Source organism: Terrapene carolina, unplaced genomic scaffold (genome assembly GCF_002925995.2).
Source record: "Terrapene carolina triunguis isolate 2854851 unplaced genomic scaffold, T_m_triunguis-2.0 Scaffold714, whole genome shotgun sequence".
Lineage (NCBI taxonomy): Eukaryota > Metazoa > Chordata > Testudines > Emydidae > Terrapene > Terrapene triunguis.
The window spans coordinates 11,925,440-11,949,417 of NW_020665065.1; the positions used below are offsets into that span (position 1 = coordinate 11,925,440).

Sequence of the window (23,978 nt, forward strand, 5' to 3'; positions counted from 1 at the left end):
GGGAGCGCTGGGTGTGGGGCCGAGCAGACGGAGGTCCCGCTGTGTTACTGGCACACCGAGCTCTGACAATGCCATTCTCCTTTTCCTCCCTGACTAACCTTGTGGGACAGGTTTGTTTCAGGAAAAGCCCCACAATCTGCAGAGCAACATCCGAACCTCCTTGGAGAAGAAGAAACGGGGCTCGGGGCCCCCTTGGGGGAGCAGAGGGGGCACGGCTGATGCTGTGAAGCAGGGTGAGTGCACAAGGGGACTGGCCGTCGGTCATTCTGTCCTGTCGCCGACTTCCGGCCGGGCCCGAGATCCTGTTTGGGAAGGGACATAACAAAGGTGGGCTCTGAACAGACAGAGAAAAGGGACGTAGCTTCAGATGCCTCCCTACCAAGCCCTGATTTGATGCTGGGCGTCATATGGTTCAGGGAGTGAGGAGCCACTGAGAACATTCGCCTTCCCTCTGCCCCAAAACAGTCGTTTCTCCCGGTGCTTCAACTCCTCAGAGCTGCACAGCAGACAGGCACTTGGGAAGAGCAGCTTAACAGAGTGGCAGTGTGGTCTAGTGGTCTGAGTGTGGGACCGGGAGCCAGGAACAGCTGAGTCCTAGTCCCCGCTCTGCCACTGACTTGCTGCCGGGCTTTGGGAAGTCATTAAACCTGCTAGTTTCCTCACCCTGCACCCCAAGGGGTTGGAGGATGGGTCAGACCCCGCGCTTCATAGCCCCAACGGGGTCAGTAGGGCTCCATAGCTTGCGCCAGCTCAGGATCTTGCCCCGTGTTCATAGAGCATGTTGGAAATGGCGCCATCCTGTGGAGAGGCAGAGAGTTGTGTTCGGCTAGCGCTGGGGAGAGGATAGACCGGACGCCCTCTGCGTTCGCTCCCCTGGTTTGTAGCGTTAGCCGACCGATCAATGTCTTTCACCTCCGCCCGGCTGACTGGGGTGTGTTTTTCTAGATCCCCAGGGGACTGTGTATGTCTCCAAGTCCAAAGGCCAGGGCAGGCCAGCCGTCTACAGGTTCTCCCTCAACGCCAGCGTTCCTGCCTCGTGGCAGACGGTGTCCCCGGGAGATGGGGAAGTGCCCTCGTTCCAGGTGAGTTCAGGGTGTGCATTAGACTCTTTTACGGCGCGCTTGCATTGCAGAGCAGCCAGCAGGAGCTCAGAGATGAGAGCAACAGGGCACTGCTGTGAGGGAGCTCGCACTGCTGGCTTCCCAGCTGGCACGGACAGGAACATTGCTTGTGTCCTACCCAGTGCTGCTGGGATGCCAGGTGTCGATCCTGGGCTGCCATTGTGCCACCGTTCATCCCAGAGCCACTGCGGGAGAGCAGGCGGGAGGCGGCGAGGGATGAGAACTGACCCACGGGAGGTTTCTGAGCCGTTCTGGGGTCCTCGCTTTGTCCGTCCGTCCATGCGCAGGCAGGACAGCCGAACGGCTCGATCCCAGCCTAAGGTGCTGAGCCAGGCCTGCACAAGGAGCCTGGTGGCTGTCTGGCGGAGATCCCCCTAGCACTTGATTTGCAGCAGGGCTGAGCAACCCCAGCTCCTGCTGCAGTCTGGGGGGGCTCAGCTCCCCTGACAGCCAGGATCCAGCTCCCCACGCTCGGGGAGGAGGCAGAGGCGTGGGAGGGGCAGGTCTGGGTGGCAATGGATTAGCTCCTCCCTGCAGAATCTTTTCTCTCTGGCCCTGTGAGGGCTCAGGGTAAAGCGGGGGCGGGGAGTGTCTGATGCTAACGTCTCTTTGACCTTTGCCTGCTCTGCGGCACTGTGCGGTTAAGTGTCTGTTTTCGTTAATCCATTGCTTAGGTGTATAGAGTTCCTTTCGGTAACTTCACCAAGAAGCTGACAGCTTGTGTGTCCACAGTAGGGCTGCTTCAGCAGACGAGCCCCTGGAAATGGATGATGACCACCTTATCCTGCGATGCCAAGAGAGGCTGGAAGTTCGACTTCAGTTTCTACGTCGCGGCCAAGGAGCAGCAGCGAACGCGGTAACCGTCCCAAGTGGGTTCAGAGCCATAAATGCTCAGCAGCCAGGGAGTGGCGCTGCCTCGTGGTCAGTGCAAGGAGCGGGGAAGTCAGGATGCCCAGGTCTCTCCTCAGCTCTGCCACAGACTCGCTCAAGAGGCTTCGTTTCTCTGACCCTTGGTTTCCTCATCTGCAAAATGGGTCTAATTCTGCTACGTATTGTGCGCTGCTGCCCTCTTCTGGGTAGAATTGGAATTACTCAGCTATGCACCATAGCCCCTTCTGGCTAATGGAGGGTCTAGCCTGTGTGTTTGGAACAGGAGGTTCTGCGTTCGGTGTGTGGCCGCGGCGCCCTGCCCAGGGAGCTCTGTGAAGTCATGAGTTTGTTGCGATACTCTCCCACCTTTGCAGAGGCCACCGGGGTCCCAGGGTGGGAGGTTCTGTCCAGGAGCGTGGGATCATCGATGCTGTTAGTGTAACGGATGGATGGTTGTTAGTGGATTCCTTATGTGATAGAGAGAAATCCCTCTCTTGGCTATGGCTGTGGGCAGCGCAGATACACCGCTCCTGTGGGCACAAACTCATGACACCTCTGAGTCGCTTTCTCCCCTAATTCTTTTCACTGCTTCTCCAGAGCTTCCTTCCCTCACCTGCCCCCTCCTTCCCTCTCCTCCCCCCGGTGCGGTTTCCATTGCCAAGCCCCTAAACCTGCTTCCTAAGGGCCCGGCCGCACCGAGCTGCTTTGTGCTGGCATCTCGCGCCCGCCTTGCTGCGCTGGACGCTCCGTCATGCCCTCTGTTTGCCCTGCAGGAAGCTGTATTTCGCCCAGTCGCACAAGCCCCCTTACCACGGCCGAGTGTGCCTAGCGCCCCCTGGCTGTCTTCTCAGCTCTAGCCCGGACGGACCCAACAAAGGTTTCCTCTATGTGCCCAGCGAGAAGGGTAAGCTGGGGAGAGCTGCAGGGGGCACGTGGCCACGGCTGCACTGGAAGGGCTGGCCAGGGGGAGTGTTGGCTTTCTCGGCTTGTAACCCTCCCCTCTTTGTTTGACAGCGTCCCCCAAGGCGAAGCTTTCGGCCACCTCGGGCTTTAACCCGTGTGGGAACACTGGCTGCGGGAAGCCGGCAGTGCGACCGCTGGTGGACACAGGGGCCATGGTGTTTGTGGTGTTTGGCATCCGCGGGGTGAATCACACCCGACGCCCGGATAACCACGTCATCGGAGACATGGTACACGTGCTTTCCTGCGTGCGGGCCTGGCAAGCCCTGGGGGGGCTGATGCAGGAGGACTTCCCCGAGTTAGATTGCACCAATGCCCGCCTCCCCGAATTCTTGTGCACACCCCGGACTCTCCAGCAATCCCTCCCCACCCTGACCAGCTAAAATAGCAGAGGCAGCAGTGCTGTGATGAGGCACTTACTAAAGCACGTTCGTTGTTTGCGAGCTTACTGCAGATGTAAATCAGGGTCCCCTGGTGCAAATTATTTCCAGCTTCCCAGAGCCCAGGATCTAACCACGTACGTTTGAGACCCTCTGGGGTTTGTTGTGGATTTTAGAGGGGGACCCAGATCAGCCTTAGGGTGGAAACGTGGCTGAAAGCTTGACTACGGAGCAAGAGCCATTGCTGCATAACTGTTGTCTGGCCTGCGGTGAGGTATTAGATTAAATAAATACGAGTCAGTTACTCTAGGGAAAGTCTGATTGTCCATGTGCAGCCTAGTTCCCAAATCTGCTAGCCGGACACATGGATGCTGCTTCCCCAATAAACACCCGCTTACCTCCGCTTCCAGGCAACTGCAGATCCTTCCCATAGTGCAGGACCCCTCTGGAATGCAGCCAGGGGATAGAGCTGCAGGTCCCGCAAGGAGCTGTCTGGGCTGCTCCTACAGGAGGGGTAGGGGGTCCGTGTGCTTATTCAGCATCCGATCAGCCATGCTGTGAATGCCCTTGTGGTCACTTGCCCACACTCCCCTCGTCTAGCCTGGGCGTTGGATTGTCTAGGGCCTGCTCTGCCCCGGGTTTGTACCGGGCTAATGATGTTGGGGAGTTAAATCAGTCCAAACCCTGGTGTGGACGCAGTTATATCAGTATAACGGTGCCTCTTCCTTGCAGGAATAAATGATACAGCTGTAAGCACCGTTGTACCAGCAGGGGGTGTGCCACTCTAACTACACCGGGCTAGTTAAAGGGGCGCTCTTTTGGGGTGTAGATGGGGCTTGTATCTCGCATGTCAAAATGCCCTTGGGGCGTAGCTGTAACACCTCTAGAGCTCTGGCTGGCTCGCCAAACTTGTCTGGATGCTGCTGGGAGCAGGGCAGGGTTCTGGGTACAGGGGCACCCCAGGCTAACCTGTAGAGCAACCCACGTTGCCTCTTCATGCCACTACTCCTGGTGTCCAAGGCAGGACTCCGGCTCCCGGAACTAGGATGCCAGTTGTTCTCTCTGGACCGCATGCCCAGCTGGGGGGGTGGAGAATGTGTGCTCAGTCATACGCCCGGGTCCTGCCCCACCCCGCCAGGCGCTGGGCGCGTGCCTCACGTGTTTGGCTCTCGCTGTTGTGTCTCCTTGGGAAAGGGCAGCGTTATCTACGATGACAGCTTTGACCTCTTCAAAGAGATTGGCAACCTGTGCCTCATCTGCAAGGCCATTGCCGGCAATGCTGAACTGGTGAAGCCAGGAGGGGCCCAGTGCCTGCCCTCAGGTATGTAGGACGAAAGTCCGGGGACAGGGGCCCGGCATTGACAGGTGCCCGTGTAGAGGCCAAGCCCGCGCGGCGGGTGGGCTTGGTAAGAGCCGTAGAAATTGCCCCATCCTGTCCTATTCTTCATCTCGCTGCAAATCTTATCTGAAATCATACTTCCCGAGTCTCCTGCCACCTGCTCCCAGGGGCTGTGACCCTTGGCTCCGTCGCTCTGGCTCATGCTTTGGGGAGTAGTTAAATAATAGACGCTGGGCCCAGTGGAGCTGCTCCCCGAACCGTGCTGCTAACCTTTTGCTGTGCTCGTAGCTGGGTTTGAGCAAGACGTGCCCTAGCCAGACAAGCTGCAGAAGGGATCTTTCAGCTTCCTCTATCACGGAGCTGAGAGATGGAGCAGATCATCCAGTCCATTCCCATCACGGTGGCTCCATGATGTCCGTGGAGTTCCTCCACTTTACCCCCGTGCAAGGTAGAGCAGGATCTGTCCCACAGTCCCCACAGAGCAGAGACTCCAGAGAGTGAACCGGTAACCCCTCCTGGGTACGTGGCACGGCTTCGTAGTCACTCATCCGGCATGTCGCACCCCAAGGAGGTGTCCCCCTGGGCCAGGACGGCAGGGAGCCCGTGGTGGAGATGATGCAGCAAACTTCTGTGTTGGGTTTGGAGGGAGCTGCAGGTTAACCCGTATCGGGAGGAGCCCTGGGCCAGTTTTAGACCTGGGTAAGGAAGGGCACCCCAGTAACCCAGGGCAAGGCCGGCAGTGTTCTTGGAGCCGGCCACCCCTGCCTTCAAACATCTGTCACTCACCCTGCCAGCAAAACTCTCCTGTTGATTTGGGGTGTCGGCGCTGTCTCCTGACCTTGCAGCTTTGCAACCCGATGCGATGTTTTTCTGTCCCAATGTAAATGCCACCGAGAGTTCAGGAGCTGCCTTTGGGGGCGGGAGGGATCCCTGAGGGCCAGCCCCACCCTCTCACAGCTGGGGAAGCGAGGTGAAAAGCTGGCATAATGCGATGCCACTGCATTGACTCCAAGCGAGCTGTGTGGACCCACATCAGCTAAGGGCCTGGCCTAGAGAACAGGGGGTCACTGGCCTACCACCCCATCCTGCTGGGAGACAAGCCTCTCCTGAGAGGTACCAAATGCCCTCTGCTCCCTTTGAAGCCAGCAGGAGCTGAGGGCTCTCGACCCCTGGTAGGGACAGGCCCCGTGGTGCCAAGAATCCAAATCTGGAGCCAGGGCAGAGCAGGTGACAGGAGAAGCAGCTGTTCATGAACAAGAACTGCAACTCTGTCTTCTCTGCCCCTCCCCACTCTTCCCCTCTCTCTCTCTCCAGGCTACAGCATCTCCTCCTTTCTGCAGATGCTGCACCCCGAGTGCAAGAACCTCCCTGAGCCGAACCTGCTCCCCGGGCAGCTCTCCCACGGGGCGGTGGGGGTGAAGGATGGCAAGGTGCAGTGGATCTCCATGGCTTTTGAATCGGTGAGGGCGCTTCCATGGTCCCTGTTCCTTCCCCTGCTACCCGCTCCCCCAGCACGCGACGCGGGGGTGCAGGAGGAAAGCAAGCAGCCGCGTTTCAGGGGCTGTCCAGATGGCGTCATTGGCTTCCGCACCGATTCTCCCAGACGTCCGTGTATTAACCCTGCTCTCTCCAAGGCTCGGCTTTGCAGCACCAGCCCTGCTTCATCTGCAGGCGTCATTTTGCACTTGCCAATAGCTGTGCTCCCGCTGCAGGTGGGCGTCGACCTGCTTGGGGCTGCAAATGACGGAGGCATCTTACTGCTACCATTCGCGCCCACAAAATGGCCTGGACGAAGGGGGCCCAGGCTGAGAGCAGGCTGCAGGCCTGGTGCGTAGATCCCCGAGGTTTTTCTCAGCTGCCAGCGCTGTGGACTCCACCTGGGAGCTGCAAACCCAGCTGCCTCTTCCCCAGCCCTAAAGAGCCTGCCCTGGCGGTTGTGATCACTGGTTTTGGCCCATCAGACGGGCTGGCTGGCACTGGCTTTGCGGCAGCCGGGGCACCACGCCCTTGGTTTGGCTGTCGGGCGTGCACGGAGCAGGCGTCCTGCAGACGAATACACCTGCTCCTCTTGCTGGGCTCCGGAGCAGGGCAGCTGAGTGGGTCCCCGGATGAGTGGGGAGAGCTGGGGCGGGTAGGTGTGAATGGGAGATGTTGGGGTTGTGTTAGCGACTCTAAAGACCGGCCCATTTGCTTCCTTGCAGACGACCTACAAGGGCAAGTCTTCCTTCCAGACCTACTCCGACTACCTGAAGTGGGAAACTTTCTTGCAGCAGCAGCTCCAGCTCTTCCCTGACAGCTCCGCTCTCCGGCACGGGTTCCAGACCTGCGAACACTGGAAACAAATCTTCATGGAGATCATAGGTAGGGGGCTTCAGCACCTATCCCCCCCCTGTCACCCCGCCCTCCTGTCACCCTGGCTCGGTCATGGATCTTCACCCCAACTTCCTTCTTATTCTCGTGTGTTGTGGGAGCACCCCCAGGCCCCAGCCAAGATCAGGCAGCTACTGTGCTGGGGGCTGTACGAACACCTGTCCAGATGCTCACTGCCCCGAGGAGCCCACAGGCTAAAGAGACAAGACAGAACCAGGCTGGGAGGGGAAACCGAGGCCTGGAGAAGAGAAGAGATTTGCTCACCCAGCCAGTCAGTGGCAGAGCAGGGGTAGAACTTGGCTCCCCTGACTCCCACTCCATTGCCCCATCCCCTTCATCCTCCCCGTCACGTTTGCCCCAGCTGGAGTTAGTTCCCAGCTGGGTGATTTTTCCCATAGCCAGGCCCTGCTCAGCTCAGCTGGGAGCGCAGCCGCTGCTGCAGTCTGGGGCTGGAACCAGGCCGCTTGCTCTCTTCCAGGTGTGCAGAGCGCCCTGTACGGTCTCCTCCTCTCGCTGGTTATCTGCGTGGCTGCAGTCGCCGTGTTCACCACCCACCTTCTCCTCCTGCTGCCAGTGCTGCTCAGTATTTTAGGTAAGACACCCCCAGAGGTCTTCAACTTCCCATTGCCAGCAGGAATCGTACAGGACTTGATTCTCCTCTCGTTTACACTGCTGTGCTCGTATTGACTGCACTGGAGTCACTGCTGATTTACAGCAGAGTGACTCCAATGGGCCTGATTCTGATCTCGTTTTCGCCAGTGTAACCGCCCTGGCCTCACTCCTGATTGCCCTGGGAGTGGGTGGGAAGGGACTCAGGAGCCGCGTTTGCAAAGGGTCCCCATCTTGAAAGTAGATTTTTTTTCTTGTCTAGTTTCTGGAACGTTTTCTCTACACAATCTCCTCTATTGGTTTAAATAAGGGTTTTAGCTACCCAAACGCCAGCCCTGCCTCTGGTGTATAATAATGTGATTAAGGCCCATGTGCTCTGAATAACAATCACTCTCCTTTCCAAAGATCCTCAGTGGGGGATTATAAACACAGAATATTTTAGTGAGTTCGTTAGTGTGTTAAACACATTTGTAAATAGCCTGCCTCTGCCTGGCTGGTGATTTGACCATATTATGGACTGAGCATGTTGCTAAACTTCCCTTTTTAAAAAGCAAATCTATCATTTGAAAATGATTTAGTCTCCCACTCATGACTCACAAATAAACATCACTTTCTTCTAGAAACCAAACACATGCAGAACTCAGACAAGCAAATCAAGGGGGTTTTGTAACATGGGTGCTTCCCCCCCTCCCTTTTGGGCTGTGCTTCATCGCCAAAGGTTACTGTTGATCAGTGGTTCTCAACCAGGGGTACACGTACCCCCGGGGGCACTCGGAGGTCTTCCAGGGGGTACATCAACTCATCTAGAGATTTGCCTAGTTTTACAACAGGCTACAGAAAAATTGCTAGCGAAGTCAGCTAAAATTCCATACAGACAATGGCTTGTTTATACCATACACTGAAAGGTAAGTACAATATTTATATTCCAATTGATTTATTTGATAATTATATGGTAACAATGAGAACATGAGCAATTGTTCAGTAATTGTGTGCTGGGACACTTTTGAATTTTGATGTCTGATTTTGTAAGCAAGTGGTTTTTAAGTGAGGTGAAACTTGGGGGTACGCAAGACAAATCAGACTCCTGCCAGGGGTACAGTTCTCTGGAAAGGTTGAGAACCACCGACAGTGGTCGGTCAGTCTGTATATCCCCATACACAGTCAGTCGGTCTCTCTCTCTCATACAGTCCCCAATCACTCTAGTATCTGAGCGACTCACAAATCTGAGCGACTCACAATCTGAGCGTAATTTGGAAGCTCCACCCCTAGGGTCTCAGCAGAGCTTCTCGGGAATTTTTCAGCAAATCGTTTTTCACCAAACAAATACAGATTCTTAGAAACAGAAACTGTTTGTGGAACCAGGTCCGTGTCGGAGGCTCTCCCCACTTGAAAAAATCATCAAAAATGAGACATTCCCAGTTTTCTGGTTTGAAAGGACTTTTTGTTTTGAAATTTAAGCTAATTAGACTGGGGGGGAAAAAGGTCAAAATCAAAATCAAATCCGTCAATCGGCAGAAATGGGAAAGATCTGGGGCTTTTTGATTGATGAATGTTTTCGAGATGTTGACTTTCCATCCTGACGGTAAGAACGTCCCGACTCTCGGAAAACGTCTGCTACGGGAGGAGGGCAGAGTGCCCAGTTCTGGTTCGGGGTCTCTCTCCATCTGATGCGGGGAGGAAGGGATCGGCGGGCTGGGACGCCCTGCGGTCGACGGCAGTGCACAGGGCTGGAGCTGCTTCATTGGCTTCAGTGGAGCTGCTCGGATTGATGCTCCCTGTCTAGAGAGCCCAGGCTTGATCTAGCCCGAAGCCCGACTTCGCTTGCTGTTCCCCTCTCTCTGTGCAGGGGTCGTCTGCCTGGTGGTGACCATCATGTACTGGTCCGGCTGGGAAATGGGAGCCGTGGAGGCGATTTCTCTCTCCATCCTCGTCGGCTCCTCCGTAGATTACTGCGTGCACCTGGTGGAGGGCTACCTGCTGGCGGGGGAGAACTTGCCCCTTCACCAGGCAGAGGTGAGTTCCATCCCGGCCTCTTCCTCACGCTGATGTGAGGGCACGTGGAGCCGGGCCATGGCAGGGGGCAAGCAGCAACGCGGCTACATCCTCTTTGGGGGGATTCCTTTCCCTCATCAGCCCCAGAGGAGCTCCCTGGGGTCCAGGCTGCACCCCCGGGCTTTGACACAGGACTCCGCTGCGCTGCGGCTGGCAGAGTGATGGTTCTGAGCCGGGGCCTGTGCCCCCGTGACTGGCCCCTCCCTAGTACTTTGTCCTTATGAAGACAGTCCCCGTGCTGGGGTGGTCACTGAAGTCCAGGGGCACCCGTCTCTTCCCCTCCTGCTACGGGTACGTCTATCGTGCAACCAAAACACTGCAGCACCAAGGCTCCGAGGCCAGGACGACTGGCTCAGGCTGCGGGGCTAGAATAGCAGCCGAGCTGTTCGGGTTCGGGCTGGAGCCCAGGCAAGGGGGAGGGTCTCTACGCTGCTGGTTTTATTTAGCCCTGCGAGCCCGAGGCAGTTGGCCAGGCTCGCTGCTGTGGGTCTTGTATTGCAGTGTAGACACCCCCTGAATGCTGTGCCTCGCTGCGCTTGGCCATGCTCCTTTGGGGCAGGACAGCTGAAGGGCCAGGAGGTGCCTCTACTGCATCTTTGGCCCCGTGCACACTTTCCCCATTCCAGCCATTGGGGAATCTACAATGCAAGGATCAGAGTTACATCCCTCAAACTGGAGTAACTCCGCTGGCTTCAGGGGAGTCCCTCCACATTGACACTGGGGTAGTGGAGACCAGACGCTGCTTTACAGGTCTTGGCTCTGCTGGGATTGTAACCCCGGGTGCAGGCTGTCAGCATCGGACTCGCACCAGTTCCGTGGGATCTGTACGGGGGCTGCACTGGTACCACTTACTCTGAGAGCACCTCTGCACGAGGGGCTCGCACTGCACTGCTTGCAGCTGCGCCGGGGGCTAAAAATAGGGTGACCAGGCAGCAAATGTGAAAAATCGGGGTGGGGGGTAATAGGAGCCTATATAAGAAAAAGACCCAAAAATTGGGACTGTCCCTATGAAATCGGGACATCTGGTCTCCCTAGCTAAAAACCCCATGCAGACAAGGCCCCAGCCCTCCTGTGCCTTCTGGGTGCCCATTAATGCCGTCATCTGCCCTGCCAGGACCCCACCTCCTGCCGCCAGTGGAGGACGATCGAAGCCGTCCGGCATGTGGGCGTGGCCATCGTCTCCAGCGCTGTCACCACGGTGATCGCCACCGTCCCGCTCTTCTTCTGCATCATCGCCCCCTTTGCCAAATTCGGGAAGATCGTGGCCCTCAACACGGGCGTCTCCATCCTGTACACCCTGACTGTGAGCACTGCCCTGCTGGGTGTCCTGGGGCCCAGCACCTTCACCCGCAGCAGGACTTCCTTCCTCAAGGCTCTGGTGGGCGTTCTCCTGGCCGGCGTCCTGGGGCTGTGCGTCTGCCTGGCCCTGCTGCAGAGTGGCGTGAAGATCCCCCTCCCCAACGGGACGTCCCTGTAGTCCCCGCGCCGGGCTGCCTCCGTCTCTCTTTCTCCCTATTTTTTTTAAAGGATATTTTTTGTAAAAATGAAAAAAAAAATCCCTTTTTTCCGGACGTTTTTTCAACTCCAGAGGCACTTTATTTTCTACTGGGTTTTGCTCTAAACTCGTATTTATTTTGGCAGTGATGGATGGACGGACTGACAGTGCACCAGGGCCTCAGTGACTCACAGCCGCCTCCTCCTTGTTCGTTAATGAGTGGAGATCCTGGCACCCGCCCCCTGTATGACACCCCCGTGATGTACGCGCCACCACAGACGTTCCACTTAGGCCTTCAAAATAGGACTTAAGGGAGAGGCAGGCCTTGTGAGTTTCATCCCCTGGGCCCGATCCTTGGCTGGGGTAATCTACGTCTGCTGATTTACGCCCGCGGAGGGTCGAGGGGGTTTTGGGGGCGTTGGGGAAAGTCCGTTGAGGCTGTCCAAGGGTCAGTGATTCCCAAGGAAGCTCCTGCTGCCACTGGTCCGCGCCCCAGCCTGTGGGGATCTAGAGTGTGTACCAGCCGGGTTGGCTATCGTGGGAGTTCTTGGCTGAACTCGCTTGTTGCTTTGGGGTTATCTGTCTGTCTGGTTTGGCTGGATGCAGCTGCTGGTGCGTCCTTTTCGGGTGCAGTCCCAGAGCCGAGAGCTCAGCGGGGTTTAGGGGTCCCTTTTCCTGAGCGTCTTGTGTGCTGAGTTTGCCGGATACTTTATGGGCACGTTCCCCTGTCCTGGCGCTAAGGTGAAGCCCACAGGGTCATCTGCTTGTACCTGCCCCCACCCCCTCTCTTTGCCTCCCCACTGAGCCCCCGATGTCCACTCTGACTCATCCCCACCTCTGTGCCCCAGGTTCATTTTGTCAAGTGAGCCGCTCCAGGGCACTGGCATGGGGTCGGCGGCAGGTAGATTGTCGGCAGGTAGCATCTTCCCCTCTTCACTGGGGGCACTGCGGAGCTCGCCCCCACTGTCCTAAACGCAGCTCTAACGGATGGGCCGGTGCTCCCGTCTCCCTCCATAGCATGGTGCATTTAACGCGTGAGCATATGTACAGTCAGCAATGCAGTTACTGCTCTGTCTCTCTCCAGTCCCAGCAGTCGGGCTAAGGCAGTAACAACAGCCAGCACCCACGATTCCTACCACTCATCCCCTGTGCCGCTCGGCGTGTGCAACACCTCCTCCTGCTGCCGCCACTGGGGGGAGAACCCTGGGCCTTCAACCCCACCGCACAGGCCTCTGCCACGGATAGCCCCCGTCCCATTGATAAACGGGGAGGGGGGGGCTCATTCTATGTGCTTTGGTGCAGCTGCCGGCTTGGAGCAGATGGTTTATATTAAAGTAGAATGAAATTGCAAAGTGGCGCCATTAACGAGTACATTTTAGGCATCACTGATTCCATCATATTCTTCAAATGGAAATAACTAAGTGTGTGCATTGATATGCGGCACATCTGTTCCCCGGCAGAAGGGGCATGGGTCAGGCGCAGTGGGACCGGCATTAAACATTATTTACCAGGAGACGCGGCAGCAGGAGTGGGGCTGGGCTCATCATTTGTTTGCGGATACTGGATCCCCGGTGGATGCGGGTTTGCTATCTGGATTGAATGGCCCCTTTTTAAAATGTAAGCGTATAGTGGGATTAGATCTCTCCATCCCCCATTCGCTGCCTGGGCCGGCAGCTCCTTTTGCTCGGGTTAGTGTCCCCAGCTCAGGTCCCTGGCAGAGTCCATGATAAATTCACTTCGTGCATTTATTGGCGCCTTTTGAGGTGCAGGATTTTCCCTGGGAAACCGGATTTAGGACCAGACCTTACCAGGGTGTTCGGCTTCCGTTGGCTTGAACGGGAGCGGGGGGAGGGCTCAGCACTCCTCTCCTTCATCCCTTCCACCCCGTGTAAATTCAGCTACCAGATTGTCTCCTGTGCGGCTTGGGAGGGACCCGCATGCTCCGGGGTAGCCCAGCTCTGAGCGCAACCTGTCAGTGGTCCTGAGGCCAGGGGAAATTAGGAGCAACTCTGCTGCCGGCAGAGAAGTCACACTGGTGTGAGAGCAGAATCAGGCCCAGGGTTTTCCTTTTGTCCCTTCCTGCCACAGCTGCTTTGGCATTCGATGAATCCTGGGCCCATTAGTCATTCCCCATTAGCTCAGACTGCAGCAGGGGCAGGTTTGTGTCTCTGACCCGCGCTTCTCCATGGGCCTGCAGAGCCCTATGTCCCCTGTTTTCTGAGCACCAGCTTGCTCTGACATCCCAACGTTGAGATGAATTCGCCAGCCCCCCGGCGCGGCACTTGGTTGCACTGAGCACCGGTGGCAGCGTGGCTGGGGTACAGGGTGTGTGGCTGTGACACCGGCAGAGAGTGAGTGTAGATGGAACCGAACAGCATCACCAAAGCGATGGCGGGTCTTGAACTGAGCAAATGCTTCAGCCTCCTGAGGCTGATTAAAGCTGCTGTTTGTTTCCAGGTCAACGGACGGACAAGAGGAAAAGGGGCCTGTGTGTGTGTGAGAGAGAGAGAAACAGAGAAAGCCCCTGGAGAAAGTCACTCCCGCTGTGTGTGAAGGGAAGGATTGGAGTGTCTGGGTTAGGACAGAGATCTGTGTCTAGCACTGCAAACTGCGCATTAGAGCGAATGCGAGCCCAGGGGGTTCTTTATTTTTTTGCTGCATATACAAGACTTCTGGTGTAAGTCCTGCCCCCTCCAGGTGGGGCCGGGAACTGCATGCTGGGATCACCAGCTCAGCCACGCCAGGGAGGCGAAACAAAGCAGCCAGAAACCTTTTATATCTCTTGGGTCCAATCTGGTGAGGTGCTGGGTTCCCCTGGGGGGTTTGCCACGTGTCCTCAACTCCCACTGCGGTTTAGGAGTTGGAGGGCACTGAGGACCTAGCAGGATTAGGGGCTATCCATAAATTATGCAATGCATTAGGGGTGGGTGGGTAGGCGCTTAACTTTGGGGGATTGTTTCAGTGTCACAAAGGGGGGGCAGGTCTTGAAAATGACCCCAAAAATGCATGTAATTAATTTATGGACACCCCTTGGGGCTCTCCTCCTGAGTGCTGGGGCCTGGCTGCAGAGAGGTTCCCATTGTTTCTCTCTCCCCATCCCAGCTCTAGTAGGGGAATGGGGTTTGGCTAGCGTCAGGCGCAGGACGTGATGTTCTGCTTGTGGTTTTGGAAGGTGTTAGACAGGGAGGGGGAAGTGAGAGCAAAGAGCAGAATAAGTTAGAAAGTGGGGAGAGTGAGGCCCCATTGTGCCAGGTGCTGTATAAATGCACAGTGAGAGGCAAAACCTACCACAGAGAGATCCATCTATGGGGCAAGACCCAGCATGGGGGGGGGAAACTGAGGCACAACGAGGTGAAAGTGACTTGCCCACGGTCACCCAGCAGACCAGTGGCAGAGCCAGGAATAGAATGCAGGTCTCCTGATTCCCAGTGCTCTATCCACTAGAGAACACAGCTCCTATCCTCTAATCCCTCCCACCCCCCCGAAACTTGGTGATATGAACATTTAACTTCACATATCAACCTGCTTTTAGCAGCTCTTCCCTTAGGGGCCCAGCTGCAACGTCCCAGCCCCCTCTCACTTTTTTCCAGCAGCCCCCTGGCCATCAGGTACCTGAAAGGAGAACACAGCGGGTTCGGCTCAGCCGGTGAGAGGACGTGAGTTTCAAAGGTTGCTGTCTCCTAGCAGCGCCCCGGCCGGGTCTCCCCCAAGGGCTGCCTGTAAATAGCTGTCGGCTGCTCTCACCTGCTGATGACCCTGCCTGCTGGCTGCCTCTAGGATGCACAGATCACTGGGCTGATGCCTCCTTTAGCAAATACCACCCTGAATGTATAATGGAGCGGGACCAAACCACCCTAAAGGTGCTTCAGACCCTCCACCTCTCCCCAAGAGTCTGAGGAGAGGGCCCCTCACTGGCAAACGTGCACGCTTGGCCCCAGGGAGCCAGGGTTTGCTTTGGCCTTATTTCCTGTAACAACAACACAGTCTCCAGATTAGAAAATGACCCGTTTGCTTGAGCAAATGCAAAGGTGGGTCTGATGCTGCCACAGTGGGACTTGGAGCCCTGAACCAGCTGCTCATAGCACTGGGAACCAAGAACCGGCTGGTGGTAGCAGCCCTTCAGCAGATGCGGTGTCTAAATCAGCCCCTCCCAAACTTCACCTGTCTCCCCTAACGGCGCCTCTGCAGCCTGCATCTGAGAAGAGGCTCTGTTGGGGTCCTATCCCTGTAATCTCCTGGCTGGGAAAGTGTAGCCTAGTCCGGGTTCATCTCTCTCACACTGCCTGACTGGTCATCGACCGCTGCCCGAATGAGGCGTCCCGTTGAAATCGATTAGAGCTGGGCGGGAAATGGTTTTCCCATCCTGCAAAACTTTGAGATTTCCCACATCCCAGGTGAGTGCCAAAGCCAGTGGGCTACAGGATCAGTCTCTCTCTGGGGCCCCAGGAAGACTGAATCACTTACAAAGTGGAACAGCTCCAACAGGAGAAAGCTCGGGGACTTGAACCGGGGTCTCCCAGGAGAATGCCCTGACCACCAGCTGATTGGCTATTCTGGGGGGAGGGTCTTGCTCACTCCATCTCTCACCAGAAATTCCCCCCTGGACCTGAGAAATCTTTCCTGGTGAAACTGGTCTGTTCCTGCAAAAACTTTAGGTTTTGCCAAATGGGCATTTTCTGATGCAAAGCCGTTTTGTCCAAAAAATTCCTGCGCGGCTTTAAAAGCAATAGGCAAGCTCTTGGCATGGGTCACTGCACAATACAAGCAAGGGTGGTGGGGGCAAACCCTGAGAGAGCCCATGGAATAGCAGGGCAAAGGAGGGGACCTGTATTTAACAGCACTGTGGTGGCAAAAGTCGGGGGGGGGGGCTAAGCTCAAGTGTAGTTCCTGTTGATATTGTCCGACCTAGTCAGGATCCGGGCCGCGTGTGCTAAGCACTGTACTAACACACAGAAAGACCCAAATTCCTGCTCGGAAGGATTCCAACAGATTAGTCCGACGCAAGGGACCACACACAACATCTACACCAACACACAATGTTTGAACCCAAACCACTACTGAACAACCGCACCGCATAGAAAAACGCAAACTGGTGCTGGACACACACATCAGCGCGCAGGCAAGCCTGGCTTTCTGGGAGTAAGCTGATGCTGCAGGCTCATTATCTCTGTCATGGCTTTTAAACCACTTGATTCCTACACTAAGCCTAAGACTGAACTATTTGTCATGCAGCATTACCTGTGTTGCATGGACTTGTGAGTTCTGGTCTAGTTGCTGAGGAGATGGGGATTAGCTGGTTCAGGGGATCAGTGAGAGAACTGGTTGGGAATTTGCTGGTGGAATGATTTTCACTGGATTGTCCAAGGCGAAATGTTTCCTAGAAATGTGGTTGTGGGGTTTGTTTTTGACAAAATTGTGTTTAAAACAAAAATCAGAAGGGGGCCTTCTGCCATGGCGCATATGCTCTGTTTCAACCATTGCAGTCCGGACCATTTTGATTTTTCCGTTTCAAAGCAATTTTTAAAAATATTATATGATGGAATACAAAAAAACCTTAAAAAGTCATAATTGGAACAAAACGTGTCCATTGACCCAAAATGAATTTTTGTTCAGAACTTTGTTTTGTGGGGAAATTTCAAAATTGGGTGTTTTCATTGCGTTTCGGCCTGGAAAACCCTTCCAAAAGCATGGAATCTCCTGGAAAACCCAGTTCCTCCCCAGCAGTAAGCGGGAGCCTCCCACCACTTGGCCGTAGGTGGGGATCGAAGAGTGTTGTTATTTGTTGTTGTTTGTATTACAGCGGCATGGCTGTACTGTGTACAATACGAATGTGACCGTTGTTTGTGCTACCAAGAGTCCCCGAGGCAGGTCAGGACCCCACCGTGCTAGGTGCTGTACGGACACACAGTAGGAGGCAGTCCCTGCCTCAAAGAGCTTACGGTCTATGTTGAATGGGGGAGGGGGACAGGGGAAATTGAGGGCAAGTGGCTTACTCCAGGTCCTACACTAGTGGCAAAGCTGGGAATCGGACCGTGAGCTCACTCCTCGTCCGGTGCATTGCCTGCACTGCCTCCCTTGCGTAACATGCTGGTCTCTGCAATGAGCTGATGGTCTCAGCCCAGATCCAGGTGAGACGCACCCATATTACAGTTGGCCTCCTTTTGTGGCAGGTTGAGCTCGAAGTCTCTTCGAGAGGGTTCCCCTGGCCGGTCAGTGAGCATTGCCCGGGGTGCTGGCCCTGTCCTGTGGGGAATAGGGCACAGCAGATGCCATAAAGCCAGCTTGAAAATTAACTATAGGAAAAAGGAATGGAAAAAACTGCAGCATTTGCTGGGTAGGGGGAGAGGGGAACAGGCCAACAGCCAAGGGAGGGGGAGGACGAGACGGTCACTCTTGGGGGCCCCAAACCTCGGCTCTATTGGAGCCAGATTGGCATGGTTCGTTTCCAAAGAGACTTTTCTGGCCCTTCATTTTCTTGCTGGAGAACCCTGCTCTCCTGGAAGGCTATACAAGGCCTGTTATTTATCCTGACAACTGACCTAACTCCTCCCGCCCTCTCCTGCAGCTTAGCCTTGCCGATGGATTTACAGCCAAGCAGAGCAAACTCAACGCCTCCTGGTTAGTCCTTTTAAAATCCCTCCTCCCAGGGGGTAGCGTTTACACCTCCGCTCACACGTTTCAATCAGCGCAGAGCATGGAGCCTGAATGCCACAGAGCTAGGGCCCTTGGTAAGGCTGTTGTGGGGTGGGGTGGGGGTACCTCAGCTAACTCCCCATCTGCCCCGGGTTAGGTTCAGCGCTGCCTCTGCTGCCTGGGGGCAAGTGTCCATCAAGATCTGGTCTCTCTCCATTGTGAGCAGGCAGCTGTCCTGCCTAGGGTCCCATTCTCCCCCTCCGCTGCACCTGGGCAGTGTAGCGATTCCGTCCTGGCAGGAAGGCTGCTGGGAGGGCAAAGAGGGGAGCGGGAAGCTGAGCGAGCTAGGCCGGTGGAGCGGTGATGGGGCAGGAAGGTGGGAGGGTGAGAGCCAGGCAGGGAGTTCACACAACTTGGAGGTGGGTGGGCAGAGACTGGAAGGAAGGGATGGCTTTGGGAAACGGAAGAGTGGGGAGAGAGCTAGTGGGAGTGGGTGGGCTGAGAGCTGAGGGTAGCAAGGGCAGAGGGATGGGCCGCAGCGCCTTTGCCCTCGTGTGCAGACGTGAGAGCGCTGGCTCTCCGAGTGACATAGCACAATCCCCGATGTCATGTACCCACGTTACTTTTGTAGGTCCTCTCCTGCCCGCACTACTTTCGGTGTTCCTTGACTTTTGGAGACTGTTGTAAATAAAAGATTTTGACATTCACACGGGTGCCTCGGTTGGTCTGTCTCAGGGCTTGCACCACCGTTTGGAGATAGCTTGGGACCTTTTAAAAGCTCTCAGAAAACTTTAAAAGACTCTGGACCAAATTCTCCAGTGCCCTGCCTGTTGTGTCACCATTTACACCAGTGCGACGTGCATGCCAGAGTGCCCTCTGATTTACTAGTGTTTCACACCCACACGGTGCTCCCGTTGCACTGGGGTGAGTGGCTCCATGAGCATCAACACAAGATCTAGGTCTGAGGCCTTCAGCATCTCAGCCAGAGGTTCTGAGCCCATTACAGGAGTGGGAGGGTGAGGTTCTGTACCCTGTGATGTGCAGGAGGTCAGATTAGCTGATCACGATGGTCCCTTCTGGCCTTAAAGTCTATGAGTCAGGGCCTGATATTGGTTGCCACGCTCCATAGCTGGCTATAATTCCCTACGGATTGTGCTGGGTGCGTGGGTGGAGAGCATTTAACCACAGTTGAGGATCTTGGTAAGAAAAGACAGGCCTCCTAGGTCCTTAAGGGTGGCTGATGACCATCTTATATAGTGAGGGGAGTCATCTCATAGGAGGATAGCGGTGAGCTTGTCTGCTGCTGTCCACAGTGTTTTATTACCCCGTTACCTGCTGAAGAAATGCTGGTCATGAGCACATGGTGCAGCCTTGGCCTCTTCTCTCATTAACATTCACGTCCATCCCAAAATCATCCATCTCCTCAAAAGGAAGTAAAATATTGTCACTCCTTTTTGACCTGAGCAGCTAGTCAAAGTTCGGCCCCTGGGGACGTTCTGGTGGGAAGGAGAAATCGATGGCGTCTGGTATTTTCTTTGATGCGATCTTGTTCAGTTACAAGGAATGTGCAAATGTCCCGTGTCTCTGAATGGAGAAGAAACCAAGATCAAAAGGAGCAGGGTCTTCGCTTACAGCCCCAAAGCCGCTCCAGCCAACACCAGACTCCAAAGCGCTCGCCCTTGTTTTCTCCAGGGTCACAGCGCGCTCCCAGGCTCCTGCCTCTCCTCTTCTCATTTCTCGGTTTCTGTGAGTTCTCTCAGACACGGTCACCCACCCACATGTGGTCCCAATGGTGCTAGTTTCTAGGCAGTCTCCGTGGGTATGTCTGCACAGCAAAGAAAAACCCGCGTCTGGCCCTTGCCAGCCGACTTGGGCTTGCAGGGCTGGGCCTGCGGGGCTGTTTCATTGCTGTGTGGACTTGTGGGCTCGGGCTGGAGCCTGAGCGTTGGGACCCGCCCACCTCGCAGGGTCCTAGAGCCCCGGGGTCAAGCCAGAGTTTGGAATTCTACACAGCAATGAAGCAACCCCGTTGCCTGAGCCCTGCGAGTCCGAGTTGGCTGGCACAGGCCAGCTGCGGATGTCTAATTGCTGTGTAGACACACCCCGCTAGGCTGCATTTTAGGTGTGGCCCCTTAACTGTCTCTTACAGCTATCTTAAGTGGAGGACCCATTCCCACATCGGTTTGGATGAGGTTTTAACAGCCCATTACAAGGTTTCACCCAGCTCATTACAATCTAACACGGAGCACAACAGCAGCCACTAATTTCATCCAACAATCTCCAAGCACTGTCTGAACCCCAGTACGGCTTCACAGCCCCCTCTGGGAAGTAGATGTTCTCCCCTTTCAAAGGGGGAAAGTGAGGCACACAAAGAGCTCAAGTGACTTGTCTGACATGCCAAAGCTTGGCCCACAGCCCAGATCTCCTGACTTTCAGAGCGGTACTGAAACCCCCAGGCTCTGTATCCAGTGAACTCAGCAATGCCCCTTTCCCTGGCAGGATGAGACTAGGGCACGGCTGCATTGCAGAGCTCTTACTGAGGTTTATGAATATGAGAGAACGCCCCGCTCTGTTGACACACAGAAACCTTATACCTGGGTTTGGAGGTGCTTTAAGCCCAGGGTAGTTTACCCGGCTGTGGGGGTGGGAGGTTAGAGCCTAGGCTCTGCTTTAACTCTGTCTGGACCATGCTTCCCCCCTGCCCCATTTTGCAGTGAGGATGCAGGCTAACTCACTCCACTGCTAATAGTCCTCCAGTGCATCCCCACAGTCCCCCGGTGGTGAAAGAACAGCTCTCACAATCGACAGAGAAAGAATCCTAGAGCGTCTCAGCACAAAGCACTATGGGACATGCCCCCAGGCAGTCACAGGGGAGCATAGAACCTGAGAGGACTCAGAGAAGGGGGTAGAGCTTTGCAGTGGGGCTGCTCACACACCTGGGCTAGGCTGCCTCAGGTGCCAGTCACCTGAGTTCACCTGCCGCATAGACGTAGTTCTGGGGCTGGGCGTTCGCTGGGCAGGGGAGTGTAGCACAGAAGAGGGCCAGGGAGTTCACTCAACTGTCTGCCCCTGCTGCCTTCTTGACGATGAGAAGCAAACCCTTCAGGGCAGGAAATGCCAGCAGACCAGGACAGCCGGCTCCCATGGGCATGCTCTGACCAGGAGGAGGACTGGATTGGGGTGGGAGTCTTGGAGGGAAGGTCACTCCTTCACCAAGTGACCGGCTGTCCCGTGGGGCCGACGAGGGTGTCACGGGGAGAATGAGCCTTAGCGTTGGTGTGTGTGAGTCAGTCATTGTCCGGCCAGGACGACTAACTCGCTCTAACGATGCACAGTGCCAAAGACCTGGGTGAACCCGGCCCCCCTTCTGCTATAGCTTCTCTCTTCCAACGCTCTCCTGCAGCAGGAAAGTGCTTGTAACAGAGCCGGAGGCCCACAGACACGGCTGTGTCGTCATGAGGAGCCTACGGTGCCAAATGCCCAACGCAGGAGAAGTGTCTCAATTCCGTACACGGGATAGTGCCCCGAAGTCATTGGCTTCTGCAGGGGAAACCTACCTGCCTGCTCCCTCCCCCTGAGGCCATGGAGGAAAGTCCCAGGGAGCTGAATGGGAGGCGGATTTATGATAAGAGGGGAAAGAAGGTGACTCTGCCCTGCTGAATAAGGGCGTGGTGCCTTTAAGGAGGTGGGCCTGCCTTGCTGCAGGTGGTGGGAGGAGCCAAACCCAGGGCTGGCCTGCTACTGTAGCTCCAGCCTTGGGAAGGAAGTAGGTGGCCACATGCTGAGCCACAGGAGAAGCTGCAGGGATACCGGGCCTGCGAGGCCCAAGGAGGGAAGCACACGCTGCTGCTATGAGGCTGTGAGTAGCTCCTGGAGTGCCCCTCGCTGTGGTGGAACCTGCTCAGGTGCAGGGACTCCCTGGCCATGGGTCTAACCACAGGGCAGGTGGTGGGAGAAAGGCACTTGGGTTAGCTGGTGCTGTGTCTCCTTTGCAGAGTGGCATGGAGGAGTGAGGGGCAGGTGGGAATGGAGGTGCCTGTGTCTTACTGGATGGTGAACTCAGATTTGAGTGAAGGAAGAAGGGTGGTAGCCGGGGTGGCTTTTCTGTCAATGGGTGCTCTGCCCCAGCAAGGGCTGAGAGGGGGCTTCAGGGTTTTGCCCCATGTTAATAGTGAAGATCAGTGGAGTACTGGCACCTGCTGAGCATGATTTGGCAGCGGCTCCTGGCCTGTCTGACCCCCATCCTTTCCTCCTCCTGAGGGCAAGGGTCGTGAGTGCTGGCTCAGTCGTGACCTTCTTATCTAGCTATGAAACTGCGCTGCCTCTGTCTGCTCTCTCCTGCACCTTTACGTTTCTGAGGCCTTTGCCTCTGTCAACAGACAGCAGCTATTTTACTCTCCTAGCTGTTGCAGAGCGACAGGTGTGCTGCCCTCTCGCTCTTATGGAGCGTCTACTGTACCAAGAACAAAGCAGAACCTCAGCGCAATGAGGCCCTGGGGAAATGGAGGTTGTTCGTAACTCTGAAATGTTCGTAACGCTGAACAAAACGTCATGGTTCTTTCAAAAGTTTACAGCTGAACGTTGACTACTACGGCTTTGAAACTTTACTGTGCAGAAGAAAAATGCTGCTTCCCCTTTGGGTTTTTTTTAGTAGTTTATGTTTAACACTGTGTTGTATTTGCTTTTTTTTTTTTTTTTTTGGTCTCTGCTGCTGCCTGCTTGCGTACTTTCAGTTCCGAATGAGGGGTGTGGTCAGTTTGTAACTCCGGGGTTCATAACGCTGAGGTTCTGCTGTATTCCTTCCATTTAAAGTATGCCAATAGCATGGTTGCTTTCTGTGTAGGAAAACATAATCCGGGCCCCTTTTACTCATGATTCTAAAGGTGCAAAATCTACCTCTTGCTGAAGGATTGCACTCCACAGCCTAAGCTTCCTATCCCCAATGGTCATTCAGAAAAGCTTCCGCATATGAATTGTGTGTGACTGAGGCCTGCCTGAGTCTGCAGCGGGCTTGAAAACAATGGCTCCAAGAGGAGTGGAATCCAGTGGTGCAAATTTCACTGTCTGCATTGTTAGCCATTTCACTGTTGATTTATTTTAGCATCCAATGATTGTCCTCCCCTTGCAACCCCAAACTGGCTTCCCCGCTTTCCTGGGTGCCCTCAGCCCCAACTGCCCCCTCCTCAAGCTTTAAACCCTCCGGCTTCCTCCCTGACAACTTGCTTAAAACAAACCCGTGAATTCTGCAGCAGGCAGAAAATTAAAAGTGTAGAGGCAGCGTAGGATAAACAGAACTGAACGTTAAATACCAGCAGGCACAGGTGGTGCTGCCTGAGTTGCTTATTCTCATATTTAATTCAGTAAAAACCTCGGTCTCCTTAAAATGTGTCTCATGCTGCCACTGACCCTCTAGCCTGCTGCATGGGGAGTGCTGCGGGATTTAGAGCAGTAGTTCTCAACCAGGGGTACGCGTACCCCTGAGGGTACACAGGTCTTCCAGGGGATACATCAACTCCTCTAGATGTTTGCCTAGTTTTACAACAGGCTACATAAAAAGCACTGGCAAAGTCAGTACAAACTACAATTCCATACAGACAATGACTCCTTTATACGGCTCTATATACCATACATTGAAATGTAAGTACAATTATTTATATTCCAGTGGATTTGTTTTCTAATTATATGGTAAAAATGAGAGAGTCAGCAATTGTTCAGTAATAGTGTGCTGGGACACTCTTGTATTGTTATGTCTGATTGTGTAAGCGAGTAGTTTTTAAGTGAGGTGGAATTTGGGGGGACGCGAGATAAATCAGCCTCCTGAAAGGGGTCCAGTTCTCTGGAAAGTTGAGAGCCACTGATTTAGAGCAGACTTGCTGCACAGCATGGGGACCTCAAGTGTAATTCACAATGGCTCAGAGGCAGGTGCATGGTGTTCTTCTCTGTAGCTTTAATGTGGTTCCCTTATTGAAAGGCAGTTGTATTAATTCAGCCCACAGGGCCTGCTGGGCTGAGCAGTCTCTCCAAGCCTCTCACAGTTGTGGCTATTGCATTAATCAAGGCTCCTGATGCCCTTAAACTAAAAGGGAGAGGGCCTGGCATGGAGTGCTGGATTGTAGAGGAGACAAAGTTAAGAGCAAGTTGTCCTAGGG

At 55.1% G+C, this 23,978-nt stretch overlaps 1 protein-coding gene across 1 annotated transcript in view; it reads left to right on the forward strand.

The window, feature by feature from the left end:
• The window catches only part of DISP3 (dispatched RND transporter family member 3), a 53,445-nt gene extending 42,188 nt beyond the window's left edge, over positions 1–11,257 (forward strand). The window contains exons 11-21 of the mRNA XM_024210627.1: positions 111–233; positions 946–1,082; positions 1,796–1,977; positions 2,765–2,895; positions 3,006–3,181; positions 4,526–4,652; positions 5,985–6,130; positions 6,872–7,031; positions 7,519–7,632; positions 9,496–9,662; positions 10,816–11,257. Of these exons, the coding sequence (XP_024066395.1) occupies positions 111–233; positions 946–1,082; positions 1,796–1,977; positions 2,765–2,895; positions 3,006–3,181; positions 4,526–4,652; positions 5,985–6,130; positions 6,872–7,031; positions 7,519–7,632; positions 9,496–9,662; positions 10,816–11,178 (1,826 nt within the window). The 3' untranslated portion in view covers positions 11,179–11,257. The remainder of the gene's footprint in view (positions 1–110; positions 234–945; positions 1,083–1,795; positions 1,978–2,764; positions 2,896–3,005; positions 3,182–4,525; positions 4,653–5,984; positions 6,131–6,871; positions 7,032–7,518; positions 7,633–9,495; positions 9,663–10,815) is intronic.
• Positions 11,258–23,978: the final 12,721 nt, after the last annotated feature.